This window comes from Microcebus murinus, chromosome 1, assembly GCF_040939455.1.
Source record: "Microcebus murinus isolate Inina chromosome 1, M.murinus_Inina_mat1.0, whole genome shotgun sequence".
NCBI classification, from domain to species: Eukaryota; Metazoa; Chordata; class Mammalia; order Primates; family Cheirogaleidae; genus Microcebus; species Microcebus murinus.
In genome coordinates, this window is record NC_134104.1 from 107,198,674 (window position 1) to 107,224,353 (window position 25,680).

Genomic DNA, 25,680 nt, shown 5'->3' on the forward strand with positions numbered 1-25,680 from the left:
GCAATCTTCGCTGCTTAATAGCAAGCATCCTCATCATTTCGTATGGTTAGTTGCAGTAGACATCTGTTGTAATCGACTGACCAGGTTTCATGAAGCTGTAGTGGACAATACCAGTGATGGACCACCAAACAGCCACCATTACCTTCTTGGGATAAATATTTTGGTTTTGGACTGTGTTTCAGCACTTCATCTTTATCCACCCATTGTGCTGAATGCTTGCAATTGTCAAAAAGAATCCATTTTTCATTACATGTAACAATACAGCTTAGAAATGGTTCACCTTTATGTCACGACAACAAAGAAAGGCAAGCTTTGAGACAATTTCTCCTCTGACACTCATTTAATTCATGTAGAACCCATCTATCCAGCTTCTTTACTTTGCCTAGTTGTTTCAAATGGTTCAGTGTTGCTGGAATAGTAATGTCACACCTTGCTGCTACTTCACACATAGATTGAGATGGATTCGCTTCCACTACAGCTTTCAGCTCATCATTATCCACCTTGGTCTCAGGTCGCCCATGTGGCTCATTTTCAAGACATCAACATACTATGTATTCTTTAGCCACATCCTCCCCAAACGCTTCATTGATATTTTGAGCTGTCTGCACTGCATTGGTTCCACAGCAGAACTCATATTCGAAAACAACACACATTTTTAACTTACACATGGTTTCACAAAAATTGCTCTAAAAGTTTTTTGAAAAATAATCACAAGCCAAAATATGTTTAAAAGACTGAGGATGTACCTTCACAATAAAAATAAGAGGTGTCAAAATGAAATTTCAAAGACATCAACTCTCAAACTTAGTACTTAAGGAAGTCAGACATTTCATACTTAACAACCTAGTAAAAATACAAAAAAATATCTATGATACCAAAAGAATATTATACAAATTACAAACCTAACAGAGCAACCAAAACAAAAAAAAAAAAGGCATGGGGTTTCTCATAGGTAAGCAGCACTATGAAGGTTTGTGTGTTTGATATCATGTGGTCTTCAGTAAAAACCAGTACTTCCTTTTGGTCACTAGTTTCTGCAAAATACCAATGGCATGTGGATTACCATTACATGACAGGACATCCCCCAAAAAGAACCATTTTAACAAAATGCAGCTTTCCTTCCCCATAGCCATTTTTAAAAATGCTTTAACCATTTCATAGCACTGCTTATACAAAATGATTAAATGTTGTATTAATTTACCTGTAGTAAATATATATATGATAAATGTTACATATATAAACCAGCTACAGAAGAGAAACAAATAAGGTGCTCCCTAAAGTAGTTTTGGGGGTTTTAGGTTAAAATATGAGACATTATTCCATGCCTACATCATCCCCTTCAATAGAAGTTGGGGTATGAGCATAAAGGAGATGTTATAAAAAATAGGCCCATCTTAACAACAACAAAATACATAGCAAATTTTCTCACTGATAAGGTTTATGAGACTACTTGTTACTTTTTGAAGGCATTCACTGTATGATTCTACAGCTTCTCACCTTGCCCCTAGTCACAATTAAGATCTCTTCCCCAAGCCACCTTATTCCACTTCCCAAACATTATCTCAAGTTTGTTGGGGACCTGTGATGCAGGGCTTTAGACTAGGAGCGAATTTGCTCTTCACCAGCCTCCAGGTGTCCCCAGCCTTAACCCCCATGGTAGCAGAATGGCAGGTGACACTCACAGCTGTGCTACCTGACCCTTCTTTCCCCAAAACCCCTTCATTCGATGAACTACCAAACCTGCCCAGAAAGTGTGTGACAAAATCCTAAGTAAGGGCTTACTTTCCTATCCTCTCATTTCCTGACATAAAAGAACACCAAGAAAACACGGCTTTCATTGTCTCTGTGCAATATTTCATATGATGTAAAATTATTGAGATTCTAAGCTAAAAGAGTATCTCTACATTTAACTTGCAGAATATTATTTTCTTTTTTTGTGGGGGAAGACTTGCAGCTTTTTCAAGTTGTTAACTATTTATGCTCTGCTTTCAATCATTAGCTTTCTGAAGGAATGCCAGCTCTCTCTGCTGTCTTACAGACTAAAATGAAAAGGTAGCCCTCATTCTGTTTGTAAAGGAAAAGTCAATTTCAACTTCATATCAAATTTACTTTCTTGTTAAGAAAAACACTATTTTTAAAAAAAAATGCCATGACCAAGTATATTTCCTTATCTGACTAGCTATTGTTATTAATATGAAAATAGGTGAAAAATAAAATGCTCTTTTTTAAACAAGAAAACCAGCATTCCCATCAATGCCATTCAAAATAAGAGCTCCTTAAGTGCTTAAAAAGTACATACAGAATGTCCTGGTTAATGACGAATAAAGCACTGAGGAATATTTAATACCTTAAGGGACAAAATAAAAATTAATCTAAGCTATATCAAAATAATGACGTAGCACTAAAAACCTCATAAGCCAATAAACCAAACTCACCTCTCTACCTGCCAGACCTGACGCTCTCTTCAGACTGCCCTTCCCAGGTCTGAAACCTCAGTCTGCTCTCGTCCCCCCCGCACCCGCAGTTATTCCACCTCGACAGTGACTCCAACCACTCATCCCTTCCCATATAATTTCAGATCCTCATTGCCTCTCACCTAAAACAACTGCAATCATCCCCTAGCTGGTTTTTTGTCTTCCCCTTTCTCTCCTAACTCAACAAGCCCCAATGCTGCCAGATTTAACTAATACTGAACTGACAGCTCCTTTCCTGGCATAACCATGAGCTCTTCTGCTGCTTGCTTATGAAATTCCTCGGGAGCATCCAAGATTTGGTCTCAGCCTTTTCCTCACATAGATCCTGCTCAGGTACCCCAAGTCCCCAGGTTGGCTGACAGTCCCCAAACACACATCCTGTACCCCAACTGTCTGTGTCATTCCCAAAGCATGCAACTTTTTGGCTCACTTGGAAGAAGTATTCCTTCACCCTACCTCAGTCACGAGGATGACAGTCCCTGGACTCCCACAGGCTCTAACAGTGTGGAGTAGGTGACAGGATTTTTTAATACTCCTTCTACATAACTTTTAAAAGGAATAAAAATATTCTCTAGGATATGAGCTCAGGAGACAGCCTGTAATCAATAAATATCTACCTGATCACAAAGCCCACATGGCTGGGCTTATGGTGGCACATGCCTATAGGACCAACAACTTGGGAGACTGAGGTGGGAGGACCACTTGAGCCCAGGAGTTGATGCCTGGAGTGCATTGTGATCACACCTGTGAATAGGCACTGCACTCCAGCCAGGGCAACACAGTGGGACTTTGTCTCTAAAAAAAAAATTCACAAGGCAAGGGAAAGGGAAAATTTCTCCAAAGCACCTTCTCCTGGAAAGTAACCACAGGGTTTGTAAAATGTGTTCTGTGCTTTGAAAATCTGTTAGTCATAAGTTCATAAGAAATGGACTATAACCACTCAAATGGGAGAAATAAAAAGAAAGCATGAACTTTAGTGATTAAAAAGAAACAAAAAAAACAAAAACAAAGATAGCCTTTAATAGTTTTCGTGTGGAATTTCCCCCATAAATTATTTTATAACCAATGGGTCAAATAGCACAGTCACACCTCACAACTGAAAGGTAAAATGAAATGCATGTGGACTCAATAACACTATACAGTCAATAAAAAGACAGACAACCAAAATGACTGGCAAGAGGAATATAATATACCCAGCCATTCTATTAACGGAGTTCATATTAAAGGAATGTACAAAATAACATTTGCCTTCAAATCATTTCCAAATGTGTACTCTTTTCTTAAAAAGGGAAAATCAAGATAGTTTAACGCAGAAATAGTAACATCGTAGGAGCAATTATGTCTACATCTCACTTTTCTTTTTTTGAGACAGAGTCTTGCTCGTGCAAGACTCTCCTAATCTCCTATTCCTCAGGTTTTTTTCTTTAAGAAAGTAAGTTCTCAGACCCGTGCCTAGCTGTAGCAGTGGCTTCCTAACCCAACATTCAGTTTCCCTTCCTCAGTAGCTCCAGAGGGCTTCCATGCTGTGTTTAGAAAGCAAATTTTAAGAAGGTTAAACATTAAAAGCAAATGCTTCAACTGAATTATGTAGTTTGATATGTATGTTCAATGAAATCAAAAGTACGGTTTGCATGGATAAGAAAGTTGACTATAAAAACACTTTCCCAATTCATAACTTGGGGGACATTTTAGCTTTAATTTTCATCTTACACATAAAAATTACTAATACCTCATTTCTTAAATAAAAAGTATTGCCATGACCAAGGTAAGGGAAAAATAACTTCACCTCACTTCTTCCCACTTGAGTTTCTGAAATGCTGGGTTAGTGATGACATACAATTTCCTGGAACGCTAACAAAATACACTCTGAAAAACACTTGTCCTCAATAAAACAGATAGAAATGGCTTGTGGAAAAATAAATGGAACTCATGTGGAAAAAAAATATTTCCACTGTGAATAAATTTATACACAATGCCAAGCTGCCTAAGCTCATTCTCAAAAGGAAGAATATGATTCGGTTTTACTAGTAAAAGATGAGTTCTCACTATTCCAAAAAAGAAATAGAACACCAAGAACTGGGGCATTTCAGTGCTTCCACGTTGGGCAATCCAGACACGAAAACTGTGGCCTTCGTAGATTTTTAAGACCAAGGAATTAAACATATAAACATACCTATTTAAAAAAAAAAACCCAGAAACCTTGCCAAACATCTTTCATCCCAGTTTTCCTTCATGCCATGTGAAAACCATTCACCACTCCATTTGCAGCTACCTTCATTCATCTCTAAATTCTCTCCATCCCAGCTGCTCTACTCTCCAGTGACTGTGAACCCTGATCACAACTTCTCACTTACTTTTCTGCAAATGTATCTTTTCTACAAGTGTGTTCTTCAATGAGTCCTGTCCAACAACAAAGCACACATATATATCTTAAAAGATGGATCATTTCTTAGCACCATTATAATGAAAGTTAATACTGGCTCTTAATCAAAAATCAAAGAAAGTTTGAGAACCATTTGTTTTTTCCCCTCTCTAATTTATAAGGAAATATAATAATATATAAGCAAATCACATATATAATTATATATGTATATATGTAATACAGTACTCATTAGTAAAAATAATAATATGAATGTGGGAGAACACCAGAATATCTAAACAAATGGCTATTAATATCACTAGTATCCTTACATTTTTTTCAAAAGTTCCCTTACACTTTTTCTGAATTCCCCCTAGCTAGACAGTTCACATTTTCTCCTTGAGAGATTTTTCTTTTTAAAAGCTAATACCAAAGGATTCATTGTAGATACTGGAGAAGTTTCTTCTGACTTTTTTCCTAACTGGAAAACTGACCAACAGTAACTAGGAGAAAAAGATGAGAAACCAAAGCCAACGAAGCATTAGAAGAAGACAGACCTTACTACCCAGGCAATGGCTTTATACTTACAAATCAACTTTGGACCAGCAAATTTAGAACCCTTGACAACAAATCAACTTTGGACCAGCAAATTTAGAACCCTTGACAACAAATCAACTTTGGACCAGCAAATTTAGAACCCTTGACAATATGCTTGTTAGGTCTCCCACCATGCTAGGCTCCTTCCAGACATTCAATAAACATTTGCTCACACACAGGCAGAACAAACATTTAACCAAGCAATTTAAATGCATGCTTTAGGGTTCATTTACATATAGTGTATTAATTATTAAATACCTGTCTCAATTAATTAAGCCATTTGGGTCAAATTGACAAATATTTTACTGGTCTAGTCTCATAACTTAGAAAAACAGATATAATATGCTCCTAAAATGAAAAAACTGTAAGCTATAAGATAGTACACACAACATAACATTTTTTTAAGTGGGTGCACATAAACTCAGAAAACTTTTTAAACATAAAGTACCAAAAATTTGGTGCTGTTAATAGTAATTATCTCTCTATATAATGATAAGTCCTCTTCTATTTTCATTTCCAGATTTTTCAACAATGAACAAAAAAGAATAAAGATAAATAAAACACATTTTACCAGATTCTGTTAAATCCTATCTTTTGGTTTATTAACATGTCTCAGCAGAGATAGAAACTCCAACAATATTTTTTAATCTTAAGTTTAAAATTCTGGTGTCACTATGTATACTAAAGAAGTATTTTCTTAAATGCCTTACATTTTTAACTCATAATCCCTTTCAAGTCATAAACAGTGACATTGTTTGAAATCATCATGACATAGAACATATATATATATATATATCTTAGGTATTTAAAAAAAAAAAACAGGCTAAGCCAGGAATGGTAGAGCACACCTGTAACCCCAGCTACTTGGAGGCTGAAGCAGGAGATTCACTGGAGCTCAGGCTGCAATGAGCTCTGATCACACACTACACTCCAGCCTAGGCAACAGAGTAAGACCACATCTCTAAAAATATTTAAGAATTAAAAAAAAAAAAAAGCCTAAGTACTACAATAGACAGGTGGAAATCTTTTCTCTAAAAAATATTGACAAAGCTGAACTGCTTAAGAAAGCACATGAGAAATTATAAAGAAAAAGCTACCTAGGAGACTTTCATGCAGTTAAACTACTTGCAAACCACAGCTTCGTCTACGTCAATATGCAACATTTTTAAACCACACAAAAAGGAAAGGAAATTTTTAGTAAAGCCAGCAGCCCTGCAATGGGGTGTTATTGCTGCAGCTAACTGAACAGTTCATGCTTCTCTGATGACTTACAGCTAGGCTCGCTGAAGCCCACAGAAGATACCCCCAGGTATGTCTTTTTAAATATTTAATCTATTCAAATGATTTTCCAACAAAGACAAATTTATGTTTTTCGGTGTTTAAATAACATAAGTAGAAAAATTCAACATGTAACAGGGTTACTATGTAAGAGAGCACCAATTATTAAACTCTAAATAGGTTCTAGCTGTGAACTACACTATGCTTTTCTTGTATCTGATGAGCCCATCCGTCTCAAAAGGACAGCTTAATTCACACCAGACTGAATACCTCTGTGAGCAAGACTATTCAATAATTCAGTTTTATAACTGGATGGATAAAGGCCATGTTGTAGATCTTAACAATAGGACACAGCAGGTCTTAAAATGACTTTCCTCTACAAACATTACAATATGTAATTTCAAGAAAATTCCACCGTGACTCTCATAGAAAAATCTAACAAGTTTATTTTCTAAGCAATGGGCACTCTATCCAGACAAAGCAGACACAAAATCTTTTCTTAATATTGCTAGAGTACTTTAAACTTCTCTCTGAGTACTTTAAATTTCCACTAGCTAATAGTTGGTTGAAAAATACTTATTAAGCTCTTAGTTCTCAAATTTGTGACAGAGAGCATAGGATGTTGTTACAGTGTAGATTAACCTCTAATGAATATAACCAAAAATTTTAAATTAACAGATTTTTCATTGCAATCTAGACAGAAGTTCATAAAAGCAAATGTGAGACACTCCATGATTCTCAAGCGTTGTTGATTAGTTTCACTGTAACTATTTTAAATAAGCTACTCATATATCATATATACAGTTAGTTCTAATTAGAGAAAATTAATCAAAACAAATTATTCTAATTCTTCTCTGTACCATATAAGTCTCATTGATAAAATGAGACATTATTGTATAGTTGTACAAGAATGGGGCACTTAAAGAAACACATTATTATGTTATTATACTATTATTATGTAACATTTGAAATAAAAGAACATAAGCCAAAATCCTAGCACCCTATAAAGGAATGATGAGAAAAGGTCAGTGATGAGATCAGTGTAGGGCAATGATAGTTTTTCACATAGAGGAGAAAAGTACACTCGGAATTCCAAGGTACAAGTAAATGGTGACTATCGAAAATCATGGTCATAAGGAAGTCAGGAAAGTCTAAGAGTGGCTTTCATATGTGAAAAGATTCCTTCAAGCGCTTAGAATAAGCGGAATTCAGAAACAGGAAGGATACAGGCAGAGAGCCTCAAAAATAATCAGTAAAGGGCAGATGCTGGCTTACAGGAACAAGCCTCGAAATCTTGGGCAACACACTAGTGCCAGAGCTCAGTCTCAACTGATTTGGGGATTCGTGCCATCCCTAAAGGTTCCATCCATCCTTAAAGGCCTATGATTACAAAATTGTTAGCATGCACAACCATACAAAGGCAGTAAGGAACTATTCATAAAACAGTGAAGATTCCACCAATCTAAAGTAAAAAGTTGGGATTAAGAGAAAATAGGGACGGTAGGGAGGAACTAGGGTACGGGAACTTTGAAAGGAAAGTCAATTTAAACGTATCGGATAGGACCTAGGTTTGGTTTTTAAATATACATACATGTTGTAAAATGAAATATCAAAATACACGAAAAACCTAAACTTCTTTTATTATTTAAGGAAAAGATTAAAAATGAATATTTTATTTTAGCTCCTTTATATAAAAATTGCTTAGAATATAGTTCCTGCCACATAGTAAGCCTTCAGTGAGGATTGGCTGCTGTAATCATCATCACCATCATCATTATCGTCATCACCATTATTAAGACCATGTTTTGGAGTGGCTTTGAACATGGCTTCTGAGACTGGGTTGGAACTCTGGTTCTATAATTTACAAGACTATATAATATTGGCTACTTGACCTCTTTATGCCTCTCAGTTTTCTTATCTGTAAAGCAGGAATGATAAAACCACATAGGAATGATGAATAGTTTAATAAGTAAACATCAAGCACTTAGCACAGCACCGGACACAAAGCAAGTGCTTAATTATTTTCTGAGTTTGGTAAAGAATGACATTATTCCTAAACCCTAAAGTCCTAACTCAGGTAGGGAAAGAGGAATGGCACATATACACTTTAAGTGACATTTTAATTTAGAAAGTTTTATGTTCATCTGCTTTATTAACCTGTTGGCATATATTGTTTCATTCCAAAATGTACACAATGAATCATCAACTAATTGGGAGAATTAAGATTTAGAAAGGCTTCAGAAGTTTTGTGGTTTTTTGTTTGTTTTTTTTAAAGAGAGTTCAGAGAATGATTGATTTGGCATTTTATGTCAGCCACTATTACTTATTATTTGCTATCCTTATAAAGGTTGATAACAATTTTTTCCTGCTAAAATACAAAAATAATCTTCTGGTCTTTGAAACAAAAGAAGGTTTAATATGCAAAACGAGGACCCATACCAACAGGCAGTACCAGAAAGAAATATTTGTGACTCTAAACTCATAGTTTGACCAGACCAGATCAAAGAGAGACCAATTAGTTTATCTAGAGATTATAAATCTTTTCTAGATTTGGAGGGGACAAGATTTTATTGTCATCATCAATGTTGATCACAATGGTTCTCTAAGGATATGTCTTATCTTTAGATAAGGATTTGGGCTTTGACTACCTCAAAACCTACAATGAACAAACAAGTCACCCAAGTGTTAAAGTTAGATGCATGTTTCTAACCTTATTTAATCAAATGGGTATCAAACTCAGCCTCTCTTAGAGGATTTTATAACCAATAAACATACTTTCATGTTCTAGAATATTTTAAAATACATTTTCACAAAACTACTCAAAAAAAAAAACCGACACAGAAACATCTATACCAATACTTTTCAATAAAAATATAAAGCGAACCACAAAGGTAATTTAAACTTTTCTAGTAGGTGTATCTAAAAAGTAAAAAGAAACAGGAGAAATTAATTTCAATAACATATTTAACCTTATATACCAAAAATATCCCTTGAACATATGCTCAATGTAAAAATATTAATAATATTGATATGGATATATTAAAGATAGTTTACTAATTTTTGGACTATTTGTATAAAATGGTATAATTTGTACTACTTTTATAATATTTTGTCCTAAATCTTCACAATCCAGTGTGTATTGTACATTTACAGCACATATCACTTTGAACTGATCACATTTAAGTGTTCAGTGTGGCTAGAGGCTATAATCCTGGACATCACAGGTCTATTAACATTATGAAATTGGAGCAATGAAATGGGAGGAAGTAAGCACTGATGCAAGACCAGATTCTAATCTTTCAACTCTTTCTGTTAAAAAGATAAGGGAAATTCTCTTTCTGAAAATGCTTTAATAGGTTACACAATAAAGAGCCTTCCTTTTAAAAAGCACTTTTTAAATTCTACTACAATTTTCTATCACCTCTTTCCTCTTCCTGCATAAGCAGAAAGCCTCATTGAAAGGTCTCCAGGCTCAACCACAACCCTAGTTTCCTCTCCCCACTTCTCAGAATCTCAGTTCATTTACCTCCTCTGCAAACTAACTTCCAATTCATCTGCTAACAAAATAAGTTCCAGAATGCCAAAGCATGAGGTCAAAATATCCCCTCCAAAAGCAAACCTACATGGGATTTCCTGAAAGTCACAAATCAGACAAGGGAAAACCTGGGCTTCCTCGTAACCCGAGACGCTCTCACTAGTATGTTCTTACCAGACCACGTGCTCTAATAAGTTCACCAATAAAATTCTATCTAAGAACTAGAAAGACAAGGGTATTGTGAGTGCAAATGCTTTTAAAGAAAATAGTTTTGAATTTTAATTCCCAACCTCCCCTCCCTTTTTTCTTTTGACAGATTCTTTGGATTTCTTTCTCAATTTAGAGAGTCATCTTCACTTGCTCTCAAGATGACAAACAGTTCATTCTTCTGTCCAGTTTACACAGATCTGGAGCCACTCACATATTTTTTTTATTTAGTTTTCCTTGTTGGAATTATCGGAAGTTGTTTTGCAACCTGGGCTTTTACACAGAAAAACACGAATCATAGGTGTGTGAGCATATACTTAATCAATTTGCTTACAGCCGACTTCCTGCTCACGCTGGCTTTACCAGTGAAAATTGTCGTTGACTTGGGTGTGGCACCCTGGAAGCTGAAGATATTCCACTGCCAGGTAACGGCCTGCCTCATCTACATCAATATGTACTTATCCATTATCTTCTTAGCATTTGTCAGCGTTGATCGCTGTCTCCAGTTGACACACAGCTACAAGATCTATCGAATACAAGAACCTGGATTTGCCAAAATGATATCAACCGTAGTGTGGCTAATGGTCCTGCTTATAATGGTGCCGAACATGATCATTCCCATCAAAGACATTCAGGAAAAGTCAAATGTGGGTTGTATGGAATTTAAAAAGGAATTTGGAAAAAACTGGCATTTGCTGACAAATTTCATATGCATAGCAATATTTTTAAATTTCTCAGCCATTATTCTAATATCTAACTGCCTTGTAATTAGAAAACTCTACAGAAACAGAGATAATGAAAACTATCCCAATGTGAAAAAGGCTCTCATCAACATACTTTTAGTGACTTCAGGCTACATCATCTGCTTTGTTCCTTACCACATCGTCCGGATCCCATACACCCTCAGCCAGACAGAAGTCATATCTGACTGCTCAACCAGGATTTCCCTCTTCAAAGCCAAAGAGGCCACAATGCTCCTGGCTGTGTCCAACCTGTGCTTTGATCCTATCCTGTACTACCACCTCTCAAAAGCATTCCGCTTAAAGGTCACTGAGACTTTTGCCTCATCTAAGGAGATCAAGGCTCAGAAAGAAAAACCAAGATGTGAAAATGATGCATAAAATATGGGATTTTTTTCATGCTATCACTTTTTGCCTTCCTGGATTGTAAAACTTACAGTTTTAAAAGAGAAAAAAAGAATCTCAGTAAGAAAAAATACAGAAAGCTAGCACACATGGACCAAAGGTTTACTTAGAAATCCTGTTTCTAAATGCAAGCCACACCTATACTCTTATGGTTGTTGATACCCCTTAACCCAAATATTTGTACAAAAAACTAGAGTCTTGTTGAACCAATGTAAAACCTGCAATCCCCTTGATATGCAAAAGAGGTCTATGACATAGACCTGGAGGTATTCATGACACAGTCACTTAAATGCCTGGGGACCTGACTTCTTGATAAAAATATATAAAACAATCTCCATTGCCAGAAAGGCCTTCAGCAACACAATTTTATAGGTCTTTAGATCACTTTAAAAAATAAAGCGCTTACATGAAACAACCTGTGCCTGATTTACTTTTATTTAATCTATCACCTCAAAGATGGTAACCTTTCAGCTCACTACTCCTCTAATTTTAATAGCTAATTTTTTAACACAATAACTAAAAACATTTATTTATAAAAAGGCTTCTGGAAATACATGGATAATTTTAATGTATTATATATACTTATATTCTACCTACTGGTTATAAATAAAGGCTTCCTATTGTTAGTAATGATAAATCTAGTGATTTCTTATTTTTACATCACAGTACTATGCAACACACAGGTCCTCTAACATTTTCAGGGGAAGTTGTTAAATTATACTAACTACTGAAACTACTGTTTTGGAACTAGTAACTCACATCAAAGGTATGGAAAAATAGCGCCAATCAAATGGTCTTAAAATAGACACACCTACTCCACACATAGCAAGGCCACATTAGGAAAGCAGCACAGGCTGGGCTGAATGGTGTCACTCTGATGCAGAAAGATGAGCCTCACTCCATATGGGGAGCAGCAGTTTAAAGTATGGGTGACACCAGCTCTCAGGGTCACAACCCTTTGTTCAAATTCTGTCTGCTGCAGGCTATGCAGAAAGGATTTAATACATGGCATTAAAAAAAAGAAAGACTTATTAAGGAAAAGAAAGTTGGAACATTTTAGATAAGTATACATGAGACTTAGAGTTTGTTTTTAATTCCATTAGTAAAAGCCCATATAAAAACAGTTGGTAATCCATTTGCACTAGCTGCAATGATTAAGAAATGGCGTTCTTTCATAAGCTAAGAAAACAAGTGTGTTTCCAAACTCATTTTTACATTTGAAGAGTTTTTTTCTGAAGCTTGAAACTCCTATCTACAATTTCACAAATATATCATGAGTGGGAATATGAATAACAAATGTGAAAATGCACAAAGCACCTATTACAAAACATGTAATATGGTTAAGTGATACACAAAATCTAGCCAGCTACTAGTAATGACAAAAAGTCCTAGCAGCATCACACACCTGACGCAGTACAAATGACTTACCTAAGTTATCGACTGGTAGAATGCCTATCCACCAGAACCTGTGTTTGTTGGTAGTCTAAAATATTTGTGTTACTGATGGGCAGATCATGACATTATTTCACGTAACAGAACACATGAAACTAGTTTATTTTCTCAATCTCTGGTCATGTCCCCTTTAGTCCTCTCTCCTTGGACTTCACTCACTAGGGCCACGTATATTTGAGGCAGGAGAAATAAAAAATATTTTTCCCCATATTCTTATATTCTCCGCATATGCATAATAGGTTAGTCAGATTTTCCCTTTTGATTAAGAAAAAAAAAAAACAGACTCTCAATAGTATTCCTAATGTCAATGTTATATTAGTATTTAAGCACATCCTTTTGTTTTCCCCGCTGATGGCTTCCTCTGAATTGCACTCATGGTAAAGTGGGGTTTAGGGAAACTGGTAGTAGAAGACTATTAAAAAAATTGCACCCTATAATGTCAGCTGTCTAGCAGTTCTTTTATGATGGCATTACAGTTAAATTATAGCATGATTCATCATGAGACCTGGTAACTAGAAATCATTCAAGCTCTTTCTTCTAATGAAATAGTTCTTAGCATGCTAAAAGCTGGAAGTGACTGTGAAACCAAGGCCAGGTGAACAATAAGATAAAGAAGCTGATGCTTAGTGCCCTGCTGTGATGCCCAGACACAAGGAGGAGGGAGACCTCCAAAGCTCTCAAGGTTATATGAGAAGCAAAAAACCCTCAGCTGATTTCAACCATTTTCAACATTTTCCCACATTTATTTTATTTACCTCCTTCTTTTTTTTTTAAATAAACATTTTAATTTGGAATAATTTCAGATTCACAGAAATGTTGCAAGACAGTACACAGAGTTCACCCAGTGCCTTCACCCACTTTGTCCCAATGTTAATGACTTACAAGAACAGTACACCTGTTCAAACTAAGAAGTTAATATTCATACATTGCTGTTAAATAACCTCCAGACTTTAACATCCTCCATTTTTTTACTCTTAATATTTTTAAAACAAATCCCAGACAGCATGATATTTCATCCATGATTTTTTCAGGATACATCTCTAAAATATAAGGTCACTCCTACTGCTCCCCTAAATAAACTGTGAGATTACTCCATTACGATGAAAATGAGTGACATCTACAGGTAAGAGTTGAAAACCATAGATATATTTAAGCAGTGATGAACAAAAATGAATTTCAGCAAGTTTTGACATAGCCCTGGACATACAAAAATTACCAACAAAGAGATTTTTAATTATAATAAGAAAAAAATATGGATTTAGTGATTTTGAAAGTTATCTCAAAGAGGATATTCCAAAATACAAAAAAAACCACAATATTTAGTTTGCAAATCAAAAACCTCCTCAAAGACAAGGAAATAACATACCTAACAAGTACATTTTTGATATATAAAAGTAACACTCAATGGAAAAAAAAGACTTATTGAAATTGCACTTAATATAAAATTCCAGGAAAAAAGTTAATAAACCAAAAATAAAGATTATTTTCATCAGTGTGCAGATAGGTGGATTGAAAAAATAATAAAACAATGTTTTCAGATTTTGGCCCAATTTTTATTACTAATATCAAAAAACTAACTTTGTTTCCCTTTAGAATAAAGCACATAACTCTGTTAAAATTCAAACACTAAATTTCCTGTCAAGCATTTCCCATTTGCTATCCAGTTCTTAAATTCAATAGGTCCAAATCCAAATCTATCTCATATATTGGCTTTTCTATGAAGTCTTACCCAATTTCTCAACCAAATGATCTCTTTCCCTCCAATATTCACTCTTTGAGAATGGAAGAGATTCAGGAATGTCAAATGGTTCGCCTTCCAGTGGGTATTTGAGTTTTTACTCAATTATTGCACTTACTTGAGGGTTTGTCATTTATAGATGTTTGTCTCCCTCCTATTCTGTGCCTCAAAACTCTTACTCATCTGGAGAATACCAAAAGTATCTACTATAACACAGCACACATAAAAGCTACTCGGTAAAGTTACTTTCAAATTGAAGTAGGGAAACACATTTAGACATCATTTGCAGTGAGTCAAATGCTCTTAAGGATATTAATATAGAAAATTGCATTTTCTAAATTAAAACAGCTAGTAATATCACACCACAAATTTGGGCTACATCAGTACATAAGCTCTCAGATCAGAATTATAACAAAAGTAGTAGCAAATGAAAAAACAAACATACCTGCTTTCATGATGCATCAGTCAAGAAACTAGTTGCATAATCTGACATTCAAGAGTTAATGATATTCTAATAAAATAATCACGGTGTAAATTAATTGAAGCAATGACTTACCAGAGGTATAGGAAAATGTGTTGCATACTGCAAGTGACGAAGGAGGTCGTAATTAGATGGAAAAATTAATTCCCTTGGTTTTTCCCTCTTCACCAACTTCTCACAATTAACCGACATTCTTCTGCCCAAGGAAGTATTGGCATTCTCACAGGACTCTCCAGGCATGGGAGAAAAAATCTAAGTCATGTAAAACAAATGTTGGAGATTGTAAATGAAAGAGCAAAAGTAAACCACAGTGCTACAAACCAGAACAAACACACAGACGCTCATACAGTAATACCTTTTCCTGCTTTACTGAGCTAAAAATATAAAGAAATTTTGTTAATTTCCACAAAAGTCATATTCAGATCAGTAGAAATCTGTCAATATATCACCCCTCCCATTTTGAAGATGAGAAAATGACAACTACACACATAAGAAATTTATCTACACTATCCGGAGAACCCAAGATAAAAGCAGACTTATAGGTGTTTTCCTTATAGGGCTACATCTCCTACAAAAACATATACATGATTTTTTTTTTTTGAGACATAGTCTTACTCTATTGCCTGGGCTAGAGTGCCATGGTGTCAGCCTAGCTCACAGCAATCTCAAACTCCTGGGCTCAAGCGATCCTCCTGCCTCAGCCTCCTGAGTAGCTGGGATTACAGGCATGTACCACCATGTCCAGCTAATTTTTTCTATATTTAGTAGAGACAAGGTCTCACTCTTGCTCAGGCTGGTCTCAAACTCCTGACTTTGGTCCTCCCCCCTCGGCCTCCCAGAGTGCTAGGATTACAAGTGTGAGTCACCACGCCGGCCTAACTAATAAGATTAATGAATAATAGACATAAAGGTTTCAGTCTGTACCCAAAACAACTTTTATAAAAAGTTATACATTGAAATTCATAGGTAGAACATATTGTAATTATAATGAGATAAAGTAAAAGAAGGTATAACAAGTCCAAAGCCATGAAGGCTATTATTTAGAAGCTGAAGACATACATAGCAAATCAACATCAACTGTCATGATGAAACTACATTCAAGCATTCCTGAGAAATAATGATTTCAAAATGAAAAAGAGCCAGACAGCCAAGTAGGAGGACAGGAGTATCATAATTTGCAATGCAACCAAAGCTGAGGATGAACTGAAGTGAGATGCATGAGATGATAATTATACCTTAGACAGACTTATATCACAAGCAAAAGAGTCATTCTGGTACATGGTAAGAAACAGAAGGATGGAGACAAGTTGGAGTGGGAGTGAGTGGGTTAACTGTCAGTAAGAATCGAAGATTGAACCTACTGGAAATTCCGAACCAAAGTCAGTTTTAAAGTCACTCTTGTCTACTTCATCAAAAATGTTAGTGGTTCCTGAGTCAATGCCCATATGCGCCATAATACTCTGTTCCTGATAATTGCCGGAGAAAGAAAGGCACATTGTAAGTTTTGGAATTTATTAAAAAACTGAAGCTAAAACATGACAGTGATATTTTCAACCATCCTATGTCTTTTGTTCCCCCTATTGCCTTTTCTCCCCCCAAAAACTGAAAGAAGCTTTGAGACATGCGTTGCTTTGAATAATCACATTCTTTTCCCTCATGATGAGAAAGTTTCACTTCCATGATATTTTTAGGGAAGAGAGCACAGACTTCCTGATTGAAAACGAATGGGCCACAGTTGCCTTCTTTGGGCTATTCCCTGTCACATATTTGCTAACCTTTCTTATGAAGAAAAATCTAAGATTATATCTAAGATATAAATTACCTTGAAATCCAAGAATAGAAAAGAAAAGCAGAAGCACAGAAAACATGTAAACAGGTAAAGGAACTTTAGTTTTCACCCTTGTAATTTCTACTATCGATAAATTAAGAAACAGAAGTATTTATACTAAAAAATAATTTTTAAAAACTCTGTACCATTTGGAAAACAAATTTTAAGAGTACAAACTATGAATCAATGTTTGTAATTCTAATACCAGGTTTTTAATTGTAAGTAGAAACACTGTTTTTAAAATATCATATGGTATATGCCTAAACTCTCACAGAACCAATATGAGGCTTTTAAGGAATTGTCACAAACTCTCGCTATTTTCTATTATTTTCCCATCAACACCTTCATCATTTTGCCTTAAAAATTTCAGCTAAGTATCTGGAGCAATATCCAAAATATCAGATTTTGGCAGGAAATTATAAAGTCAAATTCATAGCATAAAACAATTTGTTGAACACTTCTACAACATTTGAGAAATAGAGATTACATTTTTAATTAACTAAAATGAAAATACAATGTGTTATGACTAACACAGAATTTCCCATGACAGATAAAAGAATAATATAGGTAATGAACAATACACTGGGGAAACAATGATTCTTAGAATGAAAACTCAGCTGAGAATTTAGAGTCAAAACAAATCCAGTTTTGAGACACAACATTAAAGAAACCTAGAAGCTAGAAACATACAGAATTGAAAGCATATAATTCTAATCTCATGAAAAATTTTACAGTCTGCCAAATCTTTTCATTAACAGCTTTACAGTAACCAAAAGAAAATTCTGGAAGACATAAGCTGTCATCAAATATCTTTCCTACGTGAGGAGTAGAGATAAATGAGCTTTGTATTTAATAGCAAGAGAATACAACAGAAAACCATCACCTTTCTACCACTAAATAATCCATCTTAAAGTGGTTCCACAGCAGTTCAGTTACTTTGGGTTGTTTTTTTTGTTTTGTTTTGTTTTTTGGTGGGGGAGGGAATTATCTCCAGGGCCATACCTCCATTTTCACATCATGGTCTTTTGAATAGTGTTCATCTGCATTTTCCCCTGCTGGTGACCGAGGCCTGGTAGAGGCAGTGACTGACAAGTCTCCACGAGATATGAGGGTGCACATGTACGCATCGTGGGAGAAGACATCGTGGCGGATGAACTCACAAAAGAGCAGCACCAGGTTCACAAATTCCACCTTTTCACATTCACTGTTTGGATCCGCTATAGAGAAACAAACTCCATCAAGAATTGCTTGACCCAGTGGGAAAAACAACCAATTACTAACGACTAACAACATTGTCTCTACTTCTGACAATCCTTTTTTTTTTTTTATTTTAACATATTATGGGGATACAAGTGTTACGGTTACGTATATTGCCCATGCCTCCCCTCCCCTCTCGAGTCAGAACTTCAAGCATGTCCATGCCCTAAATGTTGCACATCTTACTCGTTGTGTTTGTATATACCCCCTCCTTCCCCATCCTGCCTGCCCAACACCCGATAAATGTTATTCCTCTATGTCCACTTAGGTGTTGATCTGTTAATACCAATTTGCTGGTGAGTACATGTGGTGCTTGTTTTTCCAGTCTTGAGATACTTCACTTAGTAGAATGGGTTCCACCTCTATCCAGGAATATACAAGAGGTGCTATATCACCATTGTTTCTTAAAGCTGAGTAGTACTCCATGGTATACATATACCACATTTTATTAATCCACTCATGAATTGATGTTTTAATATAAGATTTACTAAGGCCCTAGCATTTTGTACAGAACTGACAGGCAGCTTTTGATTGTCCCCCATAATTAAAAAATAGTATTCAATGTGCCAAGCACAATTTCAAGCTTAAAAATAGTAGTCTCTAATAAATAAACAACCATTTAAGCATAAACCATGTAAAATTTCAGGTTAAAAACAAAAGAATGTAAGCACAGCTAGACTGCTGTCTCCTGGGCTTTACTAATTAAGTAGCTCAACATCCCTAATAATCAGAGAAATGCAAATGAAAACCACAATGTGATACTTATTATCTCACCCCAGTTAAAATGGACAGACAATCAAAAGGACAGACAATTATAGATGATTGCAAGATGTTGAGAAAAGGGAACCCTTGTATACTGTGTATACAAGGTGGGAATGTAACTTAGTAAAGCCACTATGAAGAACAGCGCGGAGAAACTAAAAATACAACTACCATATGACCTAGCAATCCCACTACTGGGAATTTATCCAAAGGAAAGAAAATCATTATATTGAAGAGACATCTATACTCCCATGTTCACTGCAGCACTATTCACAATAGCCAAAATGTGGAACCAACCTAAGTGCTCATCAATGGATGAGTGGATTAAGAAAATGTGGTATGTATACACAATGGAATACTATTCAGCCATAAAAAAGAATGAAATCCTCTTATTTGCAGCAATGTATGTGGATGGAACTGGAGGCCACTATGTTAAATGAAAGAACCCAAGCACAGAAAGACAAATATGGCGTGTTCTTACTCATATGTGGGAGCTAAAAAGGTGGATCTCATGAAGATAAAGAGTAGAATGGTGGTTACCAGAGGCCAGGAAGGGGAAGAGTGGGAGAAGAATGAAGAGGGCAAAAAAGGAATATAAATGTATTTATCATCACTGAACTATACATTTAAAAATGGTAAAGATGGTGAATCATACATATATATTTTTATCTCAAATAAAAAAAAAATCAATAACACAGCTCTTGACTAACTTTTTTATAACTTGACCGTATCCATGTAATGGTGGGGATGTGTGTGCACTTTGTCAAAGGAGACTTTTCAACAGAACCACAATATAAATGGCATTTGAAAAAAAATAGTGGGATTCACTGAAAAAGGGAAACTAGAAAAAAAGGACACAGATGGACTTCTGGATGTTTTTTATTTATAACCCAGTCTATTCAATGCACATTATGATTTTCAATATTATAACTACACTCTAAAGCTTTGTATCTGTACATTTAAGATAAGGTTAAAAATTTTTAAGACTGGCCTACAGAAAAGCTCAATTCCTGGTACCATCACATTCACAGATACCAAGAGGAGTTCTCTAAACCTTAAGTCTAAATATTTCCTCCCACCCACTACCAAATGCAGTGACGAGCAGCCTCTCTCAGAGCGACGCAACAGCTTTCTCTTGCAGACAGTAAATGAGAGCCAGAACTAGCAAAGGCAAAGAAGGGGGAAGTTTTCCCAAGGAGAGAACAGGAGTGGGGATGGGAAGAGGGAAGCAAAGGGGACACGTCTGTCTCCCCCAGGATGTGAGGTAAGTTAGAACTGCAAACTTCCCTGCCTGATAATATATTTCCTGCTGTCAGGCATCTCCTCCGTCCTTTCATTTTTCTCCTTCCCTAGCCAGGTATGCAACCACCATCTGGCTTTAGCACTTACTCTCCTTCTGACCTAGAACACCACAGTGTTCTTAGAAAGTGCCCTTTGTCTCAGAGACCCTGACCCTTAGGCCTCACTCAACCCCAAATGAGGTCCCTCCTCAGAGGTTTCAGAAGCAACACTATTACTTGCTGCTTTCCCTCTTTCTTCTCCAAAAGTCTTCCCCCTCCCACCCTTTTTCTCCCCTTTCTATTACTTCTCACTTTTTGCCATGTTTCTATTGTTCTATCTCCATCTATGCTAAGATCCTCCCTCCTGTATTTTATCATATGAAAATCTCACGATCATATCAAGCCTACGTGGCTCACACAAATGACTTCTCAGAAGTGTCCACCACAGTCTGAACCCACTGGTGGCTATTTATTCACAAACTCTTCTACCAACAGTAACATAAAAGACAGAAAAAGACCTTGAGGTGACATGAATATCCAAGAGTATAGCGAAGCAGCCAACCATTTTTATAAATTATTTCCTTGAATCAAGGCCCTAGTTATAAAGTACTATTGTTTGACACTTTTTACCCACCTTTAAAAACAGAAGTTAGAAAATTAGAAATTTAGAAAAAAGCTCAAAAAGAGAAAATCCCAAGCCAAAATATATAGACAAACATCACAATACCTTAGCTACTCTGTTACGGTAAAAAAGATATTAAAGGGGAAATAGTATCCCAAATATGAAGGAATGTGGTGACTTCTTAAAATTATTAGAATATGGAAATTTTAAAGTCTTTGAACTTGACTCTTTTTAAAATTGTCTAACAGTCTCCATTAAAAACATGCCACAAAATTGTGCTCAGTAAAACATACAATATATTCAGTATCAAGAACCTTAAATAAAATGGGATTTAAAAAAAAAAATCAACTAAAAAAAAGGTTAATCTCATATTTAAGATCTAGAAGCAAAGAGCTTTCTTTACTTACACAATGAGGGTGCCTGTGTATCTAAAAACCTTAGCAGAACATTCTGGAAAACAGGCAGGCTAGATCCAGCAAGAGAGGCTGAAGAAATAGACTCCTTCTCATCCAAGACTTCTGATTCACCACATCTCTACAGATTGAAAATAAATAATCGCAGTTAAGTATACAGGATAAGTATAGTCATAATGGGTCATAAATTTGCTAGTTTTTTATCAACATTTAACTTCTCAGAAAAAACATGGAAAATTGAGACTTCCATACTTGAGGACCACACATCACAGGTGAATAATTTCTAAAAGCTGAAGAAAACTATCCCAGAAAAATTCAAATGATTTCAAAGAATGTCCCTAAAAAACATTATTCACATGAATCATAAACTCCACACAGTGCTATATGAGTGCTCACTAAATATATAACAGCACAATAAACTACCCATTACCCTGAGGCAAAATTACTACAAATAATTTGAGGTTGTCTTAGTTTTTAAATAACTCATGTTTAACTGTATTCTCCTGGGAAATATTTGAGCACATATTGAATTTGATTTCTTGTACTTGTATAGTTTTGTCAGGAGGGTGTATTTATGAGTCTATTTGGAGAAGTGTGGTGTCAAATGAGAAAGCTAACATAATTCCTCTAATAAGATTCTTTCACTTAATCATCACACTACAACAATAAGATCTCTCAGAACCTCTGAGAATCACCAGAGTTCATGAAATACCTCTAGGGAAGTTAACGTCTACATTCCTAAATACAGAACTTACTAGAAGATCTGAAAAGAAACAGCTTAGTAGCAATCAGAACCTCATTTTCTATTCTTTTAGATATTCCTATAATCATTCCCATTTTCATTATTCCTTAATCTTAAAATATTAATTATATTAAGAATATTATATCAAGATATTATTTCTCCAATCTATCGTCTATTTGCAAAAGGCAAGTTTTAAAGATGGCGATGTTTAATAAAAATCAGTTATCTTAAACATCTCTGAGAGAATACATTTTTAGATATGGATATACTCAGGCCTATTAAAATTACAAACAAAGTAATCTATCTAAGAACCTCTTCTGAAAGTGGTGTGTGTGTGTGTGTGTGTGTGTGTTCTGGAAAACAGGGAGGAAAAGGAGGTACAAAAACATATACATAGGATATAGAAAGAGCAATGAAATACTTGAGAAATTCAACTTTAGTTACTAAAGTTTGTGCACTAGAATTCACCATAGAATAGTGTATCTATTCATAATCTGTTGAAAAAAGCAATAAAAAGCTTTCCTAATTTGTGCATTGTACAATAGGCCACCTGCAGCCTTAAATGTGGCCTTTCGACTGAATCCAAATTTTACAGGAACAAATCATTTTATTTAAAGGGGTGCAGCAGAGAAAGATGATGCTTTCCTTGCTTCCTTTGGTGCTTAAAAAAGAATAATCTTGAAATCAGAAGGCCACAGGTTCCCCACCCCTGAGATGTTCATGCCACAATTTTAATAATATGATTTTTTGGTTTTGGTGAACATGGTTTTCACAACAGAAAGACAGCGATGTCTGCGGAAATGTTCTTTCTATTTCTTTTTTTACTGGCTTCATAGGAAGCAGGTGTATTATCAGCAACACAGAGAACCAGCTAAGGTTTACCCAGGCACACGACAAACCTTCTGAGCATCTACCATGCGCTGAGCACAATTCTGGGTGCCAAAAACACACACTGCACAAATGGGCACGGTCTCTGATGTCACATTTACCTTCTAGAGGGGAAGGCAGGTATTAAACAACAAGCAAACTAACTAGATTAATGTGCACTGCAATGAGGAAAGCACAACAGGGTGATGTGAGAAAGAGTGGCTAAGGGGTGGATCATGTAAACTATAGATCACTTGGTGATGGAAGACCTCCCCAAGGTGACACTCGTTGAGCTAGGAACACTGGAAGGAAAAGACACTTCCTGAAATCAGAATACCAGAAAGAAGCTGGCCATGCAAAACACTAGAGAGCAGAATGCGCCACCCAGAGAAAAATAAGAGCAGAGGCCCCAAGACAAAAGTGAATTTTATGTGTTGGAGGGAAAAAACCAACAGACTGGAGCTGGGACCCCAGGGAGAAAGGTCCAAGATAAGGTGGGAAATTTCGGCAGGCAGGACCAGCTCAAAAGCAGCTCCACGGGCCACGGTCAGGAGCCATGAGAGTCTCAGTAAGAAGACAGCGTGATCTGTTTACATTTTAAAAGATCACTGGCTGCTGCGTAGAGGATCATGGAAACATGAGAGGAAATAGCAAGGAAGGAGGCCTCAAAGTTGCCCAGGTAAGAGATGATGAGGGCCTCATCAGATCATATACACCCTGTAGCTGTCCCTGCTAAAGTTCACAGGCAGAAAAGAAGCCTCACTTAGAAAATTTCTCTTCAACATAAGTTAATGTTTATGAAGTCAGCTTTGTTTTTCCCTTTGTAATTTACTTCTGAGGCTTTGATTGCTCTCTCTGGAGCCAGAACATAATCTTGAAAGCAATAAAAATTGGCATTTATAATCTCATAATCATAAATGCCTCAAGAAAGTATTTCCAAATCCGCTAAAACATTATATAGCTGTAAACTGCATAAAAGTTATGTAAACTGCATAAAAATGTATCTTATCTACCTTTGCAGGTGTATATGTGTAGCGTATTGTGTGTGTATGTGTATCTTAACCTCACAAAATGAATTTCTTTTGTCTACAACAGATGTTAAAATTTTATTTTAAAAATACATATTAAAATTAGTCTGGAATATAAATTACTGGCTGCAACACCTGAGCAAGATCCTACTATGGAATCTTCTTTATGTGAATTATGCATCCTCCCTTCTTTCCCTCAAGAGCAAAAACCAGCATGAGGATAAGAAAAAGTATCCTCCCCAAACAGCATTTTTAAATTATCATTGAACAAGTACAAAGAAAATTAAACCTACCTCTGCCTCGATTTCCGCTTGCCTCTTCTCCAAGAGTTTTGCCACAGCCATGGCCCTGTGCTTGCCGGACCGTTTACAGCTCACGGCCCATTCACACAGTAACGTCACCACGGCTTCGTCGTTGGGGGCGACCTAATGACCAAAAGAAATGGGTAGCAGCCATATCAAAGGAAGCATTCACCCAAAAAGAGTCAGGAAGCAAGCAATGGAAAGGCTAAAGTTTTAAGGCTTTTTTCCCATGTTTTATCATAGCAATTTTAGAAAAATTTTCCAAATCATTTTTAATTGAAGTATAAGGAATAAAAATTTAGTCATAAGAAAGGAAATCACTTACTCAGAAATCCTTTATGCTAGTGGTGCCCAACCTTTTTAGCATCAGGGACTGGTTTTATGGGAGATAATTTTTCCATGGACTAGGGTAGAGGGGAAGGTTTGGGGATGATTCAAGCACATTACATTTATTGTGCAGTCAAACCTCTCTGCTCATGATAACCTGTATTTGCAGCCACTCCCCAGCGCTAGCATCACTGCCTCAGCTCCACCTCATATCATCAGGCATTAGATTCTCATAAACAGCACGCAACCCAGATCCCTCACATGCGCAGTTTACGATAGGGTTCCTGCTCCTATGAGAATCTATTGCTACCGCTGATCTGACAGCAGGTGGAGCTTATGTGGTGATGTGAGTGATGAGGAGTGGCTGTAAATACAGATAAAGTTTTGCTCACTTGCCTGCCACTTACCTCCTGGTGTGTGGCCAGGTTCTTAAAAGGCCACAGACCAGTACCAGTCCATGGCCAGGGTGTTGGTGACTACAGCCTCACGCTAAATCTGTGACAACCCCAAGAAAATTAGAGTTTCCTTGTAGATGCCTTCATTTACACAGCACCATAACCTAGCCCCATCAATTCTCTGGAATACAATTTCAAAACCCAAAAGAAAGGGAAAATGAGCACTGAACATCAAGAACAGCTTGACATTCTACTGCAGGTACCTCAAGGTCTTCCCTCACCACCTCGTTCAATCTGTAATCCTAACAAGCCAGTTATCAAATGACACACTCCAATCAGAAAGTAGAAGGAACAAACCAGAAGGGAGGCTGGAATCCTGATCAAAAATGCATTCCATTGGAAACAACAGACATGAAAAATGACAGCCAAGCATCAAAAGAAACAATTAAAAGCAGACACAGTCAACAAAGGACAGCACGCTGGGTCTATGTAGGGCTCAATACAGTCGGGTCATGCGAACGATCAGCCACAGTTGCCAAACTTAGAAATGGGCACCACTGACTGAGGATGAGAGGAATCCAGGGACCCAAG

At 36.2% G+C, this 25,680-nt stretch overlaps 2 protein-coding genes across 6 annotated transcripts in view; one reads left to right on the forward strand and one right to left on the reverse strand.

Annotated features, from left to right (window-relative positions):
* Positions 1-25,680, reverse strand: part of MED12L (mediator complex subunit 12L) — a 317,206-nt gene that overhangs the window by 200,494 nt on the left and 91,032 nt on the right. For all 5 annotated transcript variants that reach the window (XM_012782864.2, XM_076004646.1, XM_076004647.1 and 2 more), the window contains 5 exons: positions 24,359-24,490; positions 21,423-21,549; positions 18,097-18,311; positions 16,628-16,732; positions 15,342-15,518 (listed from right to left, as the gene is read on the reverse strand). In XM_012782864.2, the coding sequence (XP_012638318.1) occupies positions 15,342-15,518; positions 16,628-16,732; positions 18,097-18,311; positions 21,423-21,549; positions 24,359-24,490 (756 nt within the window). The remainder of the gene's footprint in view (positions 1-15,341; positions 15,519-16,627; positions 16,733-18,096; positions 18,312-21,422; positions 21,550-24,358; positions 24,491-25,680) is intronic.
* GPR171 (G protein-coupled receptor 171) lies at positions 6,650-11,941 on the forward strand. The gene is made up of 2 exons (XM_012782882.3): positions 6,650-6,739; positions 10,560-11,941. Exon 2 carries the CDS (start codon positions 10,612-10,614, stop codon positions 11,569-11,571), a length of 960 nt encoding a protein of 319 aa, XP_012638336.1. The 5' UTR covers positions 6,650-6,739; positions 10,560-10,611; the 3' UTR covers positions 11,572-11,941.

Excerpts from the sequence above, each read along its gene's own strand:
- GPR171 (XM_012782882.3), top strand. The coding sequence starts at position 10,612 with ATGACAAACAGTTCATTCTTCTGTCCAGTTTACACAGATCTGGAGCCA.